Here is a 20,826-nt window from a genome sequence, read left to right on the forward strand (position 1 = left end):
CACTGAAAATAGGTGAATGCAAATATCATGGAATCTAAGAGTTTAAAGTAATAAAATGTAATGAGAATACTATGGTGAGCATGAGAAATATATATAATTATATATATAAAGTTTCTATGTAATGCAAGATTAAGTCATCGTGATCTCCAGGCAAATGCAAATGTCAAAGAGCTTTGAGATGGAAGTTCATAACCCACTTGAATCAAAGTGTGAAATATGATATATCAAGAACTATGTAATGTTTTGAACAACCAACAACAAAAAAAAAATTAAAAAATACACTTAATATGAAAAAAAGTTCTCAATCACATAAATCTAGTGAAGTTACTGACATCAGAATGTTCCTCAAGGTACATGAGATGTGGTTTCTATGAAACATATTTCACTAATAAAGAACAAATGTATAAAAAATAATTTTTATATCTCAAAATAATGTTTTCCTTAGGGCATTAATTTTGTTTCTATGATTCATTTAGCTGGAAACCAAAGAAATATGTCCTAAAAGTGAAAAAAAAATGATTCCAGGATTTGAATGTCTCTGGGCCTGAATTGGCATATCTCCTACAGAAGTTACCTGGTCTTAAAAAATATACCTATATTTCTATATAGTAAAAGGGTCACTGATAACTATCAAAATCCTTTTCCTAAAAGAGGATGATAATTTCAATTCATAAAGAAACCCCACTAAAATGGATAAATTAACTAAAATTTAACATGATATATGAAATGCCCAGAACTTGGATGAGTTTTGTAAAGAAACACGTAATGCAAAAACAAATCCCAAAGTATGAAGAAACCTGTCTTTTTAGCTTAACTTGTTGAATTTATAAAAGCAGTCATTGATAGCTTTTCAAATATGAGAAAATAGATGTTAAATGTTCTTAAATGTCCTGTTCAATTTAAAATATCTAAGAATCATTTGTTTAAATCCAATCTTTTCTCACTCCCCATAGAGAAGACATAATTATTCAAATAATTAGGAAAACTTCCCTTCCCCTTTTCTTCCTCCTTCCTTCTATCCTTCCTCCCTCTCTTTCTTTTTTTTTCTTTTTTTTATTGGTTGTTCAAAACATTACAAAGCTCTTGACATATCATATTTCATACATTAGATTCAAATGGGTTATGAACTCCCATTTTTACCCCAAATACAGATTGCAGAATCACAACGGTTTACACATCCACATTTTTACATAATGCTCTATTAGTAAGTTGTATTCTGCTACCTTTCCTATCCTCTACTATCCCCCCTCCTCTCCCCTCCCATCTTCTCTGTCTACCCCATCTACTGTAATTCATTTCTCTCCTTGTTTATTTTCCCATTCCCCTCACAATCTCTTATATGTAATTTTGTATAACAATGAGGGTCCCCCTTCATTTCCATGCAATTTCCATTTTCTCTCCCTTTCCCTACCACCTCATGTCTCTGTTTAATGTTAATCTTTTCTTCCTGCTCTTCCTACCTGCTCTGTTCTTAGTTGCTCTCATTATATCAAAGAAGACATTCGGTATTTGTTTTTTAGGGGTTGGCTAGCTTCACTAAGCATAATCTGCTCTAGTGCCATCCATTTCCCTGCAAATTCCATGATTTTGTCATGTTTTAGTGCTGCGTAATACTCCATGGTGTATAAATGCCACATTTTTATTATCTGTTCATCTATTGAAGGGCATCTGGGTTGGTTCCACAGTCTAGCTATTGTGAATTGTGCTGCTATGAACATTGATGTGGCAGTATCCCTGCAGTACGCTCTTTTAAGGTCTTCAGGGAATAGTCCGAGAAGGGCAATAGCTGGGTCAAATGGTGGTTCCATTCCCAGCTTTCCCAGAAATCTCCATACTGCTTTCCAAATTGGCCGCACCAATTTGCAGTCCCACCAGCAATGTACAAGAGTACCCTTTTCCCCACATCCTCGCCAGCACTTGTTGTTGTTTGACTTCATAATGGCTGCCAATCTTACTGGAGTGAGATGATATCTTAGAGTGGTTTTGATTTGCATTTCTCTGATTGCTAGAGATGGTGAGCATTTTTTCATGTACTTGTTGATTGATTGCATGTCCTCCTCTGAGAAGTGTCTGTTCAGGTCCTTGGCCCATTTGTTGATTGGGTTATTTGTTATCTTATTGTCTAATTTTTTGAGTTCTTTGTATACTCTGGATATTAGGGCTCTATCTGAAGTGTGGGGAGTAAAAATTTGTTCCCATGATGTAGGCTCTCTATTTACCTCTCTTGTTGTTTCTCTTGCTGAGAAAAAGCTTTTCGGTTTAAGTAGGTCCCATTTGTTGATTCTTGTTATTAACTCTTGTGCTATGGGTGTCCTATTAAGGAATTTGGAGCCCGACCCCACAATATGTAGGTCGGAGCCAACTTTTCTTCTATCAGAAGCAGAGTCTCTGATTTGATATCAAACTCCTTGATTCACCTTGAGTTAACTTTTGTGCATGGCGAGAGGAGGGGATTCAGTTTCATTTTGTTGCATATCAATTTCCAGTTTTCCTTTTTCTTCTTTCTTTCCTTCTTTTCTCCCTCCCTCCCTTTATCAATCTCTCTCTCTCTCTCTCTCTCTCTCTCTCTCTCTCTTTCTCTCTCTCTCTCTCCCCACCCCATTGATTTATTTAGGGAGAGACAGGGGTTTATTCCAAGGTCTAGCATGAGATAAATAAGTGCTAAATATAGACCTATGTCCCTAACCCTAACCCTGTACTAATCTATCTTGATGATACACATATCTCCAGGTTTCCTCTTTCTTAGTCTTCTACTCAGGCTACCTGAATAATTTTGTGATTCTTATTATTTTTCTAATGCTCTGCAACAGTGATCCTTAACATGAAAAAAGCTAAAGTATAAATTTCAATATAATTGCATTAGCTCTATCTAGACCTCATAAAAATGGAATGATGATGATTTATCAATAGACTTTCCAGAAATATCACTTGATAAACATTTCATCACTCTGTGAGTTGTTCCAACCTGGTGAGGAGCATTTTCAGTTCAAAATAAACATATTTATATATAAAACGAAGTTATAATAATGGGAGGATTATAAAACTTTCTCTTATATCTCATTCATATCCTAAAAATCATAGAATTACTTGAACTTATCTACTTTTGTCAGACACCTAAAGATAGGAAACAACAAATTTTATATTAAACTACTCAATTGATTTTTATTCTGTAAAATTTGAAACCATTACTTTGAAGTTTCTAAAATACAGTCACTTCTATTTTTCATGCACACCTCACCAGAGAAAAAGAAGATAGCTATTATCAACCTTGTAACACAGGAGAAGAAATTTAGTTTCAGAATACTTGGGTTACTTGTTGACAAATACTTTTAATTTTTTTTTTGTATTAATGAAGGAAAATTAGATGACCTGGTCTGGATTATTTGTGTTATTTCAAAACTAAATTACTGTGTTCTATAATCTATGAGTACAAACAAATAGATTGTTGCGGGTTTTCTCTTCCCATAATTCTAAATTCTTTGGTACATCTCTACCATAGGTGAAATAAGTTGAAGACTATGGGGCTAATTAATGAAAGCCACCCTGATGAGTTCATTCTACTAGGCTTTGCTGACCGTCCTTGGATAGAGCTTCCTCTATTTGTTTTTCTTCTGAGAACATATTCCATGGCCCTGATGGGAAACATCTCCATCATTCTGGTGTCCACGTTAAATCCCAGTCTCAACAGTCCCATGTATTTCTTCCTCACCAACCTCTCCTTTTTAGTCATATGTTTAACCACAAGCATTGTGCCTCAGATGCTGTTAAACCTGAGAAGCTCTAAGACCATTAGCTATATGGGGTGTGTAGTTCAGCTCTATTTCTTCAGCATAATGGGGAGTACAGAATGTCTTCTCTTGGCTCTCACGTCTTTTGATCGCTATGTGGACATCTGCAGAGCTCTGCACTACACTCTGATCATGAACCAGCGTGTTTGCCTTCTATTAGCATCCATTGTGTGGTTGGGTGGTATCACCTATGCTATATCAGAGGTTACAACTACACTGCAGTTGCCACTGTGTGGCATAAATAAACTGAATCACTTGGTGTGTGAGATCCCAGTTCTGTTAAAGACTGCCTGTGGTGAAAAAGAAGTTAATGAATTCATACTCTATGTGGTGTGCATTTTTATGTTAGCTGTTCCTCTGTCCTTAATTCTTGCCTCCTATGCTAGTATTGCACATGCTGTACTTAACATTAAATCTTCTGAAGGAAAGAAAAAGGCCATCAGGACATGTTCCTTTCATCTCGTTGTGGTTCTCTTATTTTATGGTCAATCCATCAGCATGTACCTTCAGCCCCCCTCATCCATTACAAAAGACCAGCCCAAGTTCATGGCCCTCTTCTATGAAGTGATGACTCCTACAGCCAATCCGGTCATCTACACCCTGAGGAATAAGGAAGTAAAGTGGATATTAAACAACCTGGTGAGGAGCATTTTCAGTTCAAAATAAACATATTTAGATATAAAACGAAGTTATAATAATGGGAGGATTATAAAACTTTCTCTTATATCTCATTCATATCCTAAATTTCAGGTTATAGGTTCCTTTTGCAAAATCTATCATATTCATTATGTTATTTATTATCACATTAGGCAAGAATGATACTTGGCTAATATGCACGAGTATGGTCACACCGTTCTTGAAAATACATTAAAATAATTCCATTTGGCTAGTTCATAGTGAAAGAGTGACTTTGTAAAGTAGCAAAAAGAAAAAAAGCTAAAGTATAAATTTCAATATAATTGCATTAGCTCTATCTAGACCTCATATAAATGGAATGATGATCATTCATCCATGGACTTTCCAGAAATGTCACTTGATAAACATTTCATTACTCTGTGAGTTGTTCCAAACCTATGTGGACAACCCAGCTAAACTATGTATTTTACATAATCAACTCTATGCTGTCAGAGATGGTTGAATCTTCAAATTTCATCAACTTCAATTATGTGAATGATTTTGCTTCTTGAAAAAAGCATTGTTATATTTGCTTAGCAAATATGTACTCAGTGATTTTGTATTATTAATTAAATAATTTATAACTGCTGGAAGGGATAAGATGGTGAAACACAGAAGACAGTACTTTCCAGGTGCTACATGTATCTGATTTTCTCTTTCTCAAAAACTTGGCTGACTGAGGGAATTCATTGTAATTTAATACTGGACAGTCAGTGACTCTGAAAGACTCAGAGATTTTGATGTTTCAAATAAAAGATAAGAAAAGGTTGATCAGAGCCTACCCAATGACAGCCACATTGCAGAAATCAGGGTAACACAACAAAATGGACAAGTTTGTCACAAAAATACCTTTAGAGTAAAAAGATGCTCTTGCCAGGCTGGCAACCTGAGCTGGGTTCACAAGAGCTGGCTGCACCAATAACTTAAGAAAATGGCAAAAGAAGTATATAACACACAGAAATACCCTTTGCTTGTAGAAATCAGGGAAGGCTCTTGACCTTAAGGGTCCATTGGAGAAAGAGTGAGACACTTGAAAATTCTTGATTTATTGGGGAGAAAGACATTCAAGAAAGTTCAACCCAAAAAAGTCAAGGGATTGAGTTTTATGGGGGTGTATCCCAGTCTCATTGGGTGACACTCACTTCCATAGCTTCATTCCTATGCTCAGCAGAGATGGGATCCACATGCTTACAGGTACAGTAGAAGCCAGTATCCACAATTCCATTGCTTAAGGCTAGGTGTACTCAGCTCCTATGTGGCAGCTCCCAACAAAAACATATGGTTTGGTGGTTTCCACCCTGATCTCTCATCTTTGACTCCTATCAGGGTGAAGGCAAATGACAGTGACTTCACTCTAAGTTTTATAAGGGTTGTGGAAGGTGACTTAATTTATCAGGATATGCCTGATAACAATATTGAAGGGCTCTGTAGGCTTGCCTGGTGGGGACTGCAGTTATATTTTAAAATGGACTTGCTTAGGCTAAGGCCATCCTTACACCTGGGAACAATCCTCTGCACCTGTTTTAGTTGTACTGGTCCAGGCATACAATTCGCCCCAAATAAGACAAGTGTTGGGTCAGGCTGGCAATGCCCTTTATGAGCTCCAAAACTCTTGCCTCTGCAAACCGCTATGGGGCCACTTGCAGATGATAGCCACTTGCAGATGATAGCCACAGCAATTCTCCACTCATCAGCCAGAAATTCTGATCAATTATTTGTGAGATCAGGCAGTGGGCAGCGACCAAAGGCAGATTTAAAAAGGACCTTGGAACAAGAGACTTACTCCTGGGTGGAACTCTACCAGACTGACAGAGTGGACAGGAAGAGGGTCTGAGGAGAAACAGCGGGGGCCGGGAAGCGGGGAGGGGAGGAAGGGCTTGACCTTACTGGAAATTTATGGGGCTCACAGCAGGAAAGGAAAGGCTTGGGACAGGAAAAGGTGTTTTTAGAGTCCCTTGTCCTGCTGGAGTTTGTCAGGGGAGCTGGCTGAACTCCAGGATTGGCCAAGAGACCCTGTTTTGATTGACAGCCGGTAGCCAGGAGATCCCGCTGATTGACAGGGATTTCCATGGGTGCCTGACTGATGTTTCTTTCCTGCACTCAGGCTGCTTGGTGCTTTGTTCCTAAGTCACTGCCACCAACCTGACCACATTATTATTATTATTATTATTATTATTATTATTATTATTATTATTATTATTAGTTCTGGGGATTGATCTAAGGGACATTCAACTTATGAGGCACATTCACAGCCCTATTTCATATTTTAATTAGAGACAGGATCTCACTGAGTTGCTTGGTGCCTCACCATTGCTGAGGCTGGCTTTGAACTAATGATGCTCCTGCCTCAACCCCTCACACCACTGGGATTACAGGCATGCCCCACCATGCCATGCCTAATGAATTTTTAATGATCAACTTGTCCCACCTTCTCTGTGTCAGTTATGATCAATCTCCCACTCTATTCCTTATGTTATTCCAAGCCATTTTGTTCACTCATCTCTTTCTATCTACCCCTAACCTCTGTTGTGGGCTGATGATTCTGAAGGTGATAACACCAATCAAGCTGATGTGTCTCTAAGGTACTATTTCTTATGATTAAAGTTTTGAAGTTCTGTATCTCTGTGATTATTTTACTAATATTGCATTTTAGTGAAATCCCTAGGTACCCACCTTGCTGAAAAGCAATACTCCTGCTGAATCTTGAGCTGAGCAGCAATTAGAGAGTGCACCCTGTAAGGAAGAAAGGGGCACATGAGATCAGGAGTCATGGAACTCGAATGAGGCATCAAAAGGTTTATTGGGGAGGTGCTCTCAGTTGAGGTTCACAAGTCGGTGAAAGGGTGAGGGAGGCAAGAATAATGCTAATAAGGGAAACTGGAGGTAGGAGAGCCAAGGCCCTTTAAGTTGCAGCTACTGATGGCAAGTTGGATCAGCTGAGTTTAGGCAGATCATATCTATCATGGGTTGGTCAAGGCTGATTGAATTGACAGGGCAATTGCTTCCCCCAGCAAGAACTATGGAAGTCATGGTGGTTGGGGTCCAGTTACCATATCAGCTTCTGATTGGCCATTTCGGGTATCCTCAGTCACTTGGAAAGTCCTCACCCACAGCCAGCCCCCATGAAAGAAGAGGGGGAAGGGAGGCCTGCTGACCTAACATCCCCTTCCTCTAATTTGCCATTTTTCATCAGTTTCACCTTGAGTATTTGAAGAATACTAGCCAGGTATTTTGTAGAATGGTTCTTAGTTGTTATTTGTGTGTCCTTCCTAATGATGAGAGTAGAGAATAAGGATGTGGGGGAGAAGAAATCAGAGGGTAAGTGCCCTTCTCATCCCTTCACTGTAGTGGGTGCATGGTACCTAGATGACTTCATTGATAGATGTGCAAAAATTGATCACTTGGTGAAGGTACTGTTCCCAGTATATAGACTTCCATTTACAATTTTTATGTCTCAGTACTGAATTCCTTCAAAGACAGTCACTGCAGAAGAAGAGAGATTAAGTTTCGCCTCTCAGAAGGGGAGTTTTTATTTATCTACAAGGAAAATTTCTCTTTCCCTTCATTTGCTTATTGACTTAATCATTTATTTATATTAATATGGATTCAGGAATATTTGTTTTTATAATTTGCACTATAATTCAATGCATGCCATTTAATTTGAAGCCCAAATTGTTCCAGCTGCTTTGTCCCTTGGACATGCCCTCATCCATTTGTTTTTCTGGCATATCTGGTACAACTACTGAAGGATATGGAAATTAAGTTCAAGGACATTTCCCCTAAGCTTTTGACATTTAAAATCTCAGGCCTCAGTCAGACCTAAGGAACACAAAAGGAACTCTACCTAACTGGCCTGCCCTAATGGATCACCTCACCCCAATAAAATAAGCCCCAGTGAATTCCCTATTCACATTCTTGTCCCACCAAAAAGGAAGCCTACATAACCCAGACACTTGTTTCAGCCTGCTGCCAATTCTGCCTGTAAAATGAGCCACACCAGGTTCTACCATTTGAATCCACCACTAAATACTGAATAAAGAAAAGCTTGCTGATCAGAGCTTTGCTTCTCCATCTCCTGTCTTCATCATGTGATTGTCCTTTGTCCTAACAACTAAAATAGTCTTCTTTTGTATATTGTTTACCCCAGACATTGTATGAGGATGGCCTTAGGCCTGAACTTAAGCAACTCTATTTTAAAAACTCCACTTTGAAACCTGAAGTCTCAGTAGGCACACCCACAGAGCCCTCCAGTATGGCCTCAGACAAGTCACTTCCCTTTATCCTCCTGAACTGAGTGAAGCCTCTGGCAAGCTGTTCTGGCCTGATAAGAGGGAAGGCCAGAATGTCAGGGTAGAGACCACCAGACCAGATGTTTCTGACCCCAGGGTAAATGATGTCATGGAGAAATCCCTGGTAGCTGATAAGGATTGAAAGGGGGGTCAAAAGCCCCCAAATTTAGTATAAATAATAGAGCTAATGAACAGGGATTTAGCCAGCCAAAACAAGGATGGACTTGAGCTGGAGGGCCTGGTGAGGACCTGGGCTGACATTATCATCATTTTTCTGATCCTCTGCATGATACTCACTGCTCTCAAACTCTATTGCCTCATCTGACCCTTGGCGAGAGCTGCAAATTCTCCCTATGACCCACTCCTCAACTGATCATCCACTCCACACCAGGAGAAGCCTGTCTTGGTTCCAGAACTGATTACCAGGTGTTAGTGAGTGTGTGTCTTCTGGACCTAAAGTCTAAGGCTTAAGACTTTTGAATTTAGCATGCAGAGGGAATGTCTGATTATCATTATAATCATTATCCTGTCATGATTAATTGTGTTCTTAGTGCTTAGAATTAATCTAGAATTGTTTGCTGTGAATTAATTAATCTAGAATTTTTTGTTGTGAATTGATTATGTCTTTTGCAGTGCCTAGCATTAAGGATGTTTGTTTTCTTGATTAAAAACCTATAGAGTAAAATTGTATTGAGTATTTTAAGTGAATAAAACATTGAAAAGAGCAGAAGTGCATGACATTCTTTATTTCTTCCCCTCAACTGCATGCATTGCAATTTGCCTCCTTAGGACACATAGCATTATGTATTTTGTCAGGCGGGGCCACCTCAGAAAACACTGAATTCAAACAAAAGAGAGCTTTATTTACCTGGCCAGGCACTGTCACCCATTCATAGAGACTGATGCTCTATGGGAGAACAGCAGCTTCTTGGCGTGTGTCTTGGGAATATAAGGTCAAAACCCAAAACTCAGTGGGTTGTTTAGTGTCATGTAAACAAGCCAATCACAGAAGTTAAAACAGTAACTAGTGGGACCTAAACAGGACTGGAATTTTCCAGTTAGCAAGCAAGCAAGTTAAGAAAGCTAACAAAAGCAGTTAGCTTAACCACATCTCTGTCAGAACAAGTGTCATATCCTGAGTTTCAGCTGAGCTGGGGTGATAATCTATTTGAAAGTCATGTAGACCCATAAATGTACTCAAACCCAGAATGTAGCTCACCATGATCGTGACCATATCCTGAATTGGGTATATTCTGTGGGGTACAAAGTACAGAAAAACATTTTTTTAAAAGACGGCTTTCATTTCTGTTTCTCAGAAATGGGTCATGCAGTTCCCTCTTCACAGGAGCAGTAACAGAAAAACTAAGACCGAGTCTAGAACAGCTATAACAGCTAAGATGGCGTCCTGATGGTCACACTTTCTGTTTTTATAACCACAGTGACTCCATTCCTGCTATCCCAGTACTAGTAACTTTTTTGATGCTTGCAGTTATCTCATTTACTCATCATTTTACTACTGATATCTATAAGCCTTATAACTACATGATCAAGCTAATACAATTGTTCACAACTATATTGATTTAATCTTGTCTATATCTATATTAACCTGTCAGCCTATATCTATCTACAACCATATTGGCTATTGACTTAATCATCTTTCACTGTTCCATATCTTTTTCCTGTGACTTAAATCCTATGTCTTACAGTTATATTATTTTATTACTATTACTTAGGCTTACTCCTGATGAACTTATCTATGAACTTATTTCTTATTGTTGCTTATATGTGTTATCTTTGATTATTCCTATAATCTATAATCTATGTCTATGACTTATTGATTACATTAATCAGTTCACACAACAACAATTTCTCCAATGATCCTTTGTTGATTTCATTGGGCAATACTGTGCTTTCAAAATTTGAATATTTACTAAGGGAATAAAGTTTAATATTTTGTATTATTTTTGTAACTGGAAATAATTCAAATTTTTCTAATTTTTCTTCACCTATAACCTCAATCATGTCTCTCCATGAGCAAATGTCATTCTTCATTTTATATCTAGAAAACAGAACCAAGATCACTTTGATGATCAGTTTAAATAATAAATAAATGTTTCTTAAAATTGACCTACTTAAACTAGTTCATATGTTTAACCAATAAGTTTATAAATGACCATGAAATACCTAAGCAAAAGATGTGATTATTTTGTATTTGTCCATCTAATTGCCTGAATTCTTTTTAGCATTATGTCTACCACTAATCTTCATAAGAATTAACAAGTTATTCTAGCATCTTAGTAATATATATTACATATATCACAACCTCTCTGTGATTATTGCATTTCACACCACTGATGTGTGTTTTCACCATTGGAATGCGTAGTTTTCATGACAACTCATGAAAATGAAAGGAATGGGAAAAAAAATCACAAGAAGCAACAAAATAATACCAATTTCTGGAACTCAACTCTAACTAAGCCTCCATTATACTCTACCAAATGAGCTTTTATTAAATATTCATAGTTATTTTCTAAACTGGAGAATTAAAAATAAAAATATGTAGTGATTGCAACTTATGCTTAGAATTTAATATTATATCAGTTATTTTCCTAGAGAAAAATCAATGTTGTAGTGATATTCCTTAATGGTTCAGATTTCTCAGCCCTGTGATGCCCACACTTTAACTTCTAAGTGTTACTACCAAATTTGTCTTCATTACCTGCCCTTCACACCTTTTCTTCCATGTTCTCTCTCTGAATATTTTTTCTTCCTTCCCCTAAAATTTTCTTTTTAGAGTTTAATGACACTCACACATCCTTTAGGAATCACTCTAACTCTTCTCTTGAAATTTCCAGGATTTTCAGATCATAATACTCTGATATAAAGATGTCTGTGTGTCTTTTTGGTATTTACATTTTGTTTTGCTGTCAGAAAGAAGCTTTGAGTCCAAAAGAATAAATCATATCAAAAAGTCCTTTCTATAAGCACAACTAATTGAGTCTGAATATCTTTCACCCACAAAAACAATTTGAAATTTCCACTAAATTAGATATTCTTCCACTGATATTCTTATCCAAATGGGTGATTATTCAGATTGTAGTTATTATGATTTCTATCATCACATAAATGAAAATAAAAATTATGAAGATCCCTAATTTGGAAACAATGATTATTTGTCTCACAGAAATTTTCTTCTTCATCTAGGTTAGACATTTACTCAACTACCATTTTCTTACCAATTACCATTCACTCTAGGTTGGAAGGAAAAAACTTCATACTTATAATGTTACTTGTTTTTCCTGCAAAACGCAAATATCTGAATAAAACATAAAATAATTTTGTGCTTTCTGTAATTAACATTTTATTATGATACAACTTAAAACTTAACTGAAGAATTACAAAACATAGTACAAAGAAATACCATAAACATTTTATCCATATTGAGCATTACTAGATATTTTTCCCTAATAAACTTTGTTCTGTCGTCTAACTTTATCTATTTATCATCTGTCTTCCTATCATCTATTGCTGCTATGTAAGTCCTGTGGAAAATACCAATGTACCCATTTTTGGACCATTTGAGAATAAGTTAGAGCAGCTGTATCTCTTTAACTATGATTCTTTTTTCTGTTTATTTTTTAAAGGACAGTATTTTAAATAAACTCTGTACAATTTCCAAACTCTGCAAATTCAATATAGAATATTATTTAATATTATTTACTGTGAAATACTATTATCCAATTAATAATTTAGAATTACCCTTGCTTCAATAATTTTAATTTCTATCTTTTTAAGTGGAGGATCATACATTTAGATATGGTATGTCACTGGTCTCCTTTAACATAGACCAGTTTCTCAAATTTACTTGCTTTTTGACCTTGAGAATTGAAGAGTTCAATCTGCTTAGTCTCAATTGGAGATTGCATTGTATTTGTTCATTATTAGAATTGGGCTGCATATTTTTTTATATTTATTTATTTACGTATTTTAGTTGTAGTTGGACACAATATTTTTGTTTTATTTATTTATTTTTATGTAGTACTGAGGATTGAACCCAGGGCCTCACACGTGGTAGGCGAGTGCTCTACCACTGAGCCACAACCCCAGGGCTGGGCTGCTTATTTTTTTTTTTTTTGGCAGAAACATCACTGATTGATAATCTTGTCCTGTTGAGAGCATCACATCAGCAACTGTATAAAGTTGATCTGCCGCAAACTGCTGCTGTCATTCATAATGCAGTTATGGTGGTGTCTACCAGTTTGTTCAACTGTAAAATTTACTGTTTTCCCTTTGTAATTAATACCTAATTACTCAAGGCCTAGGGATGCAGTTTAGTGGTAGAACTATAACCTAGCATGTGTGAGGCCCTGTAATTGATCCCCAATACCAAAATAAATAAATGAATAAATAAATAAATAAGTATAAAATATAAGACAAGTAACAGGCAAGAGGTATTTTAGACTATGTGATAACTGTTAATCATCACATATTTTCCCATTGATTTTAATTCAATTGATTGTTCTCTAGGAGATAGGATAGCTTTGTTTTCAATACCAGCTTATTTTTCTTGTAGTTTTAATATCAGTTAGTTAGTTCAAGGAATTTGATGCTGTTTATTTGCTATAATAGCTTTTCTAAATTACCTATTAGAATTATAATAGAAACTCTTGGGCTGGGGATGTGACTCAAGCGGTAATGTGCTTACCTGACATGCACGGGATACTAGGTTTGATCCTCAGCACGACATAAAAATAAAATAAAGATGTTGTGTCCACCAAAAACTGAAAAATAAATATTAAAAAATCTCTATCTATCTTTAAAAAATTTATAATATAAACTCTAAATTGTCCTAGAATTTAACAGTGTCAGAGCCTTATAATTGGCTTCTGTTAATTTTTCAAACCTCTCGAAGGTCTTTGGAGCATTTCTGTAATTTTTTTAAATTATGTGATTTTTTTCTCTCTTCAGGTAACAGAAACCAATGATGATGGAAAAAATCAATGCTACTTCTGAAGGCTACTTCATTCTACTGGGTTTTTCTAAGTGGCCCCATCTGGAACTAGTTCTCTTTGTGGATATCATGATATTCTACTTGATGACACTGCTAGGAAACCTGTTCATCATCATTTTGTCATACTTGCACTCCCATCTCCACACTCCCATGTACTTCTTCCTTTCAAAACTCTCTCTTCTGGATCTCTGTTATACCACCTGTTATGGGCCAGGCTATATGAACAATGACAAAACAGACTCCATTTTACCCTGAGACTCCATATCCTTTAAGAAATGCCTCTCCCATGGGAAAGCCCCATCTCTGTACCCCTTAATAGTCACCTAGCATAATATACTTGGCAACACAAAATAGCAATTCTTATACAATATAAAATTGTTCTCTTTGGTTTCCATTTTTCTTGAGCAATGTATCTTTTCAAAGATTGATTGTCTAGATGTTAGTAAACATATTCTAACTTGTACTGAACTAGCGTCGTTTGGGTCTACTTTCTTTCTGCTTGTTTGCTGATATGTAAGTCCTGTGGAAAACACCAATGTACCCATTGCATTTCCTCACTAACTGACCAATTCAGATTCTATACCTGTTTGCTTGCAGCTATGTCAATACTGATGTGGTTTTTGTGGGTTTTGCTGTTAAATATTCTGAAATACTCAGGCTGAGAGCTGTTTCTTGAAGAGACAGTTATGGGTCCTGTGGGGAGCAGTCACCAGCCTGCTGGCTAAATAAAGACTCTTCAGTTTGGACAAAAGTGAGACTTGGTGTGTTTTCTGAGTGACCTGCCCCACAATAGTACATATCAATTATACAGCATGGTGGGATCCATTGTGACATATGTATACATGCATATAACATATTTTGATTGTTTACAACTCCTTTGTCCCATCTTACTCAAAATTTTTCATTTTTTAATGCATTCATCATACAAGAGCAAATATACAAATGCATGACTTTCTGGATTAAACATTTTTGCTTAACATGATGATCTTCAGGTTTATTCATTTTTTTCTTAATGATATAAATATGTTCTTTTTTTATAACTGAACAATGTTCCATTTCCCTTTTTTCATTCATCTGTTGGCAGACACATAAACTTATCCCAAAAATTGGCTATTATGAATTGTGCTGTGAAAAGGTGAATTTACAGATATCTCTATAGTGTATTGACTTTAATAGCTGTGTTGTATGGAAATTATGTTTTTAGTTTTGGGAAGAACTTTCATACTGATTTTTATAGTGACTGAACTAACTCACATTCCAATGAATAGTGCACAAATGTTTCTTTTCCCAAGAATCCTTGACAGTATTTATTGTTATTTGTATTATTAATGAGTGCCATTCTGACTGAGGTGGGAAGAAATCACAATGTATTTTCAATTTGTATTTCCCTGATAGCTAAAGATGTTGAGAATTTTTTTTTTATTCATCGTCAATTTTTATTTCTTCTTTTAATAAGTTCATTTACCAATTTACTGATTTGGTCATTTGTTTTATGGTGTGAAGGGGTGGGTTTTTTATTGTTATTGTTTGTTTGTTTGTTTGTTTCCCATAGTGAAGGGATATGGGGATTGAACTCAGGGTCACTCAAACAGTGAGCAATTGCCACAGTCCGTCTGCAGCAAAATAACCGGGGGGTGACGAACAACTTGTGTACATTGATACAGCAGAAGTGGGAGCCATTTATTGTAGGACAGGAGGGGTATATATACATTCCACACAGCTTATCTTAATTAACATAAACTAGCTACAGCAGTCAACCAATAAAGAATCTCCACACTTAATAGCTTGATGGCGTTACTTCACAAACCACTCCCTCTGGCAAAATGCCAGGCGCCATCTTGACTTGTTTACACACTCTAACAAGAAATATCCCCAGCCCTATTTTGTATTTTATTTAGAGACAGGGTCTCACTGAATTACTTATCATCTCATCATTGCTGAGGCTGACTTTGAACTTGTAATCCGCCTGCCTTAGCCTCCTGAGCTACTGGGGTTGCAGGCATGTGCCACCATGTCTGCTTGGTCTAAGATTTTTTTATAATTCTGGAAATTAATCCTCTCCTGGAAAATTAACAGGTAAAGATTTTCTCCCAGTATATAGGCTTGCTTCTCATGCTATTTCTTCCTTTGCTGTGCAGAAACTTTTGAATTTGATGTTATTTTACTTATTAATTCTTGGTATTACATACTGAGTTTTAGAAGTCCTAATCAGGAAGGTTTTGACTGAACTTATATAAAAGAGGTAATTTTGTGTTCTCAAAACACTTTCAAAAAATGATAAGATGATATGTATACTAATTCATTTGACATAGGTATTCCATAATGTACACAAATGCTTAAGCATCATGTCCTATACTATAAATGTATATTCTGTTTCAATGAAATAAAACTATACATTTAATTTTTTATAATTTTAACACTTTCCTTTCCTCTTATACTCCCTAAAATTGTTTATTAAAAAGTTATTTTATTGGTGCATTATCAGTGTACATAACAGTGGGATTCACTGAAGTGAATATAATATAATTTGCTTCATTTTATTCTCAAATATTTTTCTTTTCTCTCCCTTTCTCTTCCTCCTTGATCCTCTTCCTCTATTTTCCTGGTCCTTTATTTATATATTTTTTATTTGCATTATAATCATACATAAATGTGGGATTAATTGTGATGGATTATACACATAACTGGGCTAGGGTTGTGGCCCAGAGGTAGACAACTTGCCTTGCATTTATGAGGCACGGAGTTCTATTCTCAGCACAACATATAAATAAATAAAATAAAGGTCCATCAACAACTAATAAAAATATATTTAAAAATGCATATAACTTGGTCAATTTCACTTTACTATTCCTCCCTTTACCTACCCTACATTTTTTCCCCTCAATCCTCTTTCTGTAGTGATGAAGAAAATCAAATGTCAAATATTTTCTCACATATGTAGAAGTTAGAAATAAGAAATAAAAAGGGGATCAAATGATAATAGAAGGAAGAATACTGTATCATTAGGAAGTAATTATTGAATCTAGCTTTTATGGTTTAGATATGAGGTGTCCTCCCAAAGCTCATATATAAAACAATTCAAGAATTTCTAGAAGTGAAATAATTAAAGAGATTGATTCACCTAATCAGTGGATCAATCTACTGATAGATTAACTTTGTTGTAACTATGGGCAGGTAGGGTGTGGTTGGAGGATGCAGGTCAAGGGGAGTGAGACTTTGAGGATTATATTTTGCCCCTGGTAAGCAGAGCTCTGTCTACTTCCTGGTGACCATGCTTTGAGCTGTCTTTCTCTCCATTCCCTTCAACTGGAGTTGGCCTACCACAGACTGAACCTCTGAAACCATGAGTCAGACTAAACTATTCCTTCTTTACTGTTATTTTTGTCAAGCATTTGGGGCATAGCAATGAAAAATCTAACTAAAACATTAGCTAAATACCCCAAATGATAATACATTATGACAATTTTGAGTTTATTCCAACAATTTATTATTAGTTAAACAACACAAGTCAATGATATTCACCACCTACATATATGTAAAACAAAGAAACAAAAAAAAAAACCTTCTCTTTATTTGATAAAAAATTGTTGAATACACTTTACATGCATTTATGGCAAAATAAATGAAAGGAGTAAGTAAGAATTTAACAAAAGGTATACATAAGGATAGATTACAGGGTAAAGTATAGTTCCAAAACCCATTTAAGCATTCCTCCTCAAACTCTAATTTTCCTGTTAGTCAAAAATCTTGTTACAATGCACACTCTAATATTATTAATATTATATCTGAATAGTGACGTGGCTATGCAGTGAGCCCACTGGTCCTTGATGAGAAGCAGCAGTGGAGACATGGAGCAGGAGTAGCAGCTGGCTGGGTTGGAGTGTGGGTCACAAGCATGAGCCAGGTCATGTGGAGCCCACCATACAAGCAGGTAGGCCCCAGGTTCTGAAAGCCAGCACACAGGCAAGCCAAGGGCCACTGACTTGTTATCCTTTCACCACCATACTTGGCATGATATGGAAGCCTGCTTCTGAAGCCTCCTGCTTCTTAACAGTACTGTGCTCTACACAGTACTGTTGCCCCATCAGCAAAGCTGAATTTCCTTCTTGCTGACCTAGAATGAAAAAGGAAATGGAGCAGACCTGAATGGAAGTTTGCATGGGCTCTATCTCATTCATCAAGGAGGCCTGCAAAAGAGAGTAGAGAAGAGTGTGGCTGTGGAGTTGCTAATCAAGACCTCCTGAGACCAAGCAGGAAGCTTGTCTTATTTTATTGCTCAGTTGCCATGTATATATACTCAGGCAGTAGCTAAGCAGATTAAAGACAGCCACCAATACAGTTTCTTGCTAACTCTCCTTGCAGCAACCAATCCAGGAGCAGGCTGTGGAACAAGCACAGGGACTGCAACATATGGCCTCATGCCCAGGTCTGTGCCTATGGGGTAAGTCGTTTGCCACTCATGCACCCAGCATGAGGGGAGTGATTTGCCACTCAGACACCCTTAATGTATGCCATGTATGCAGTACCTTATGCACTTGTCCCCACATAATTTGGGACTCAAGATTGACCAATAAAATTAGTACTTTTCAAAACGCTATTTATCATATGTTTGAACAAATAACATGGGTAGTTTTTCAATCCTTAATTAATATAAGTTTGGTCCAACATCAGTGACTCAAGTGCTAAATAAACCACTGGACTAGCACATTTGGAGAATGAAAACCTGCTTCAGGTCCTTTCTTGCACTCTAAATGTTTTGATCCTCTTCTTAGAAAAATCTCATTAGTAGGCTGGGGCTGTAGCTAAGTGGCATAGAGCTTGCATTTGCTAACCAAGCTCTATACCATTGAGCTACAGCCCCAGCCTCCTAATGAGATGTTTAAAAAACGTTTCACCACAAGAAATATTATGTGAGGTAATGAATATGTTAATTAATTTGGTTTAATCATTCCACATCATATGTATATGCTTTAGTCAGCTTTTTGCTGCTGTGAATAAATGACCTGACCAGCACAACTGTAGAGGAGGAAGAATTTATTTGAGGTCTCAGTCTTTCAGAGGTCTTAGTCCATAGAAGGTTAGCTCCATTCCTTGGGGCTCGAGGTGGGGCAAAACATCAGGGCAGAAGAGTATGGCAGAGGGAAGTAGCTCACATCATCAGGAAGCAGAGAGAGAGTCACCACTTTCCACATACAAAATATATACCCCAAATTCATGCCCCAATGTCCACCTCCTCTAGCCACAACCACACACTTCAATTACCACTGAGTTAATTCCTATCAGGGGATCAATTCACTGATTGGGTTAAGACTTTTATAACCCAATCATTTCTGCCATGTACCTTCTTGCATTGCCTCACACATGAGCCTTTGGGGGATACCACATCTAAACCATAATAGCAATCATCACAGCATCACATTTGGCTCTATAAATATATCAGTACTTTTTTATCAATTGAAACAGAATACAATATATAAGGTCTAAATTATATTTAGATTTCTTACTAAACCTCTGCAAAGATAAACATGGAATTGAATTTTTTCTCTTTGCAGTTTTGGGAATGGAATCCAGTGAACTGCATTTTCTAGGCAAGCACTCTATTACTGAGTTGTATTTGAAGCCAGTTTGGAAGTCAATGTAAAAGACAATCAGGAAAGTACACGTATTGTAGGAGAGCTCTACATGCTTCTACATCTATATGAAATTTAATCTTTGCATTTTCCAGTTTTTCAGTTTCATTGCATCTAATCCTTCACTATTGCTAACAGGTGGTCTTATCAACTTGAGTATTTGCCTCGTGGACAACTGAGGAAATAAGTCAGATGATTCAGGACAACGTTTCCTTTATTGTTGATATAACTCACAGCATCTTTTTCCATGCTGCTTAGAGATAAATTTACTGTCCTCTCAGGAAGACCACAACAATATACTGAAGGTATTTCTGTAAAGAGTTTTATTCTGCAAACATCACACCATTCTAACCAGGACAGCTGCTTGAAGGGCATTAATTGTAACTTTGGGATTTATCCTCCCAAAGGCCCCAGTCAATGAAAGAAAATCCCAGTATTCATTTTATTTCCATAAAGGTCCCATTTGGTTTGGGATAAGGAGTATATCCCCTGATACCTTCAATACCCTAATATGATTCCAAATTCTTCTAAAGCAAATCTTTTGTTCAGACTGAAGTTCTATCTTCTGTGGCAATGATGATCACAATGATTTTCACACTGTGCTATAGAAGAGAATGAAGCACCTTAGCAAAAATGGCATAAGAAAACAATTAGGTTCATGTTGTCAATTGCATGACAAGCAGACAACCCCTCCATCAGTTTATACATGGTGAGGTCATAGACCAAGAGGAGAATGACAGGAAAGGTGGACAAACACAGTAAGGTCAGTATTGACAGAAGTTGATGTAGCTGTTACATTTTCACATTGCCCAAAATAGTAGATTTAGAATGCTCTCATTACAAAAAAATGATAAATATGTGAGGTGATAAATACATTAACCAGTTTGATATAATCATTTCACAATGTCTACATATTTCAAGAAACTACATTGTGTCCTATAAATGTATAGAAGTGCTATTTTTTGAAACTACAATGTCCCCCAAAAGTTTTGTCCTAGAAGCATGGTCCTGCATAAGAAAAATTTCAGAAATGGGACTTTTAGGCAATGATTAGTGCTTTGACTTTATCAAATAATTAATCCATTAGTAGTTGAATGGATTACAGGAAGATGGCCATAGTTGGAAGAAGGAGGTCATTGGGCACATGCCCTGGAAGGGTTTATCTACCCCTGGCCCCTTTCTTTCTCTTTGATTCCCAGCTGCCATGAGCTGACAGCTTTTCTCACCATCCTTCTGCCATGATGTTCTGCCTCAGTTCAAGCCCAGAGCAATGGAGTCAGCAAACCTTGGACTGAAACTCTGAAACTGTGAGCCCAAAATAAACATTTTCTACTTTAAATTGCTTTTGTCAGAGCTACAAATAGCTGCCTAACAAAATAAGTATTTTAAATAAATTAAAATTAAAAGAATAAACCATGTAGGAATGAATATGA

At 36.6% G+C, this 20,826-nt stretch overlaps 1 protein-coding gene across 1 annotated transcript; it reads left to right on the forward strand.

Moving 5' to 3' along the window:
- Positions 1-3,518: 3,518 nt before the first annotated feature.
- On the forward strand, positions 3,519-4,454 carry LOC143400834 (olfactory receptor 2G3-like). The gene has a single exon (XM_076857820.1). It carries the CDS (start codon positions 3,519-3,521, stop codon positions 4,452-4,454), a length of 936 nt encoding a protein of 311 aa, XP_076713935.1.
- Positions 4,455-20,826: the final 16,372 nt, after the last annotated feature.

This window comes from Callospermophilus lateralis, chromosome 6, assembly GCF_048772815.1.
Source record: "Callospermophilus lateralis isolate mCalLat2 chromosome 6, mCalLat2.hap1, whole genome shotgun sequence".
NCBI lineage: Eukaryota > Metazoa > Chordata > Mammalia > Rodentia > Sciuridae > Callospermophilus > Callospermophilus lateralis.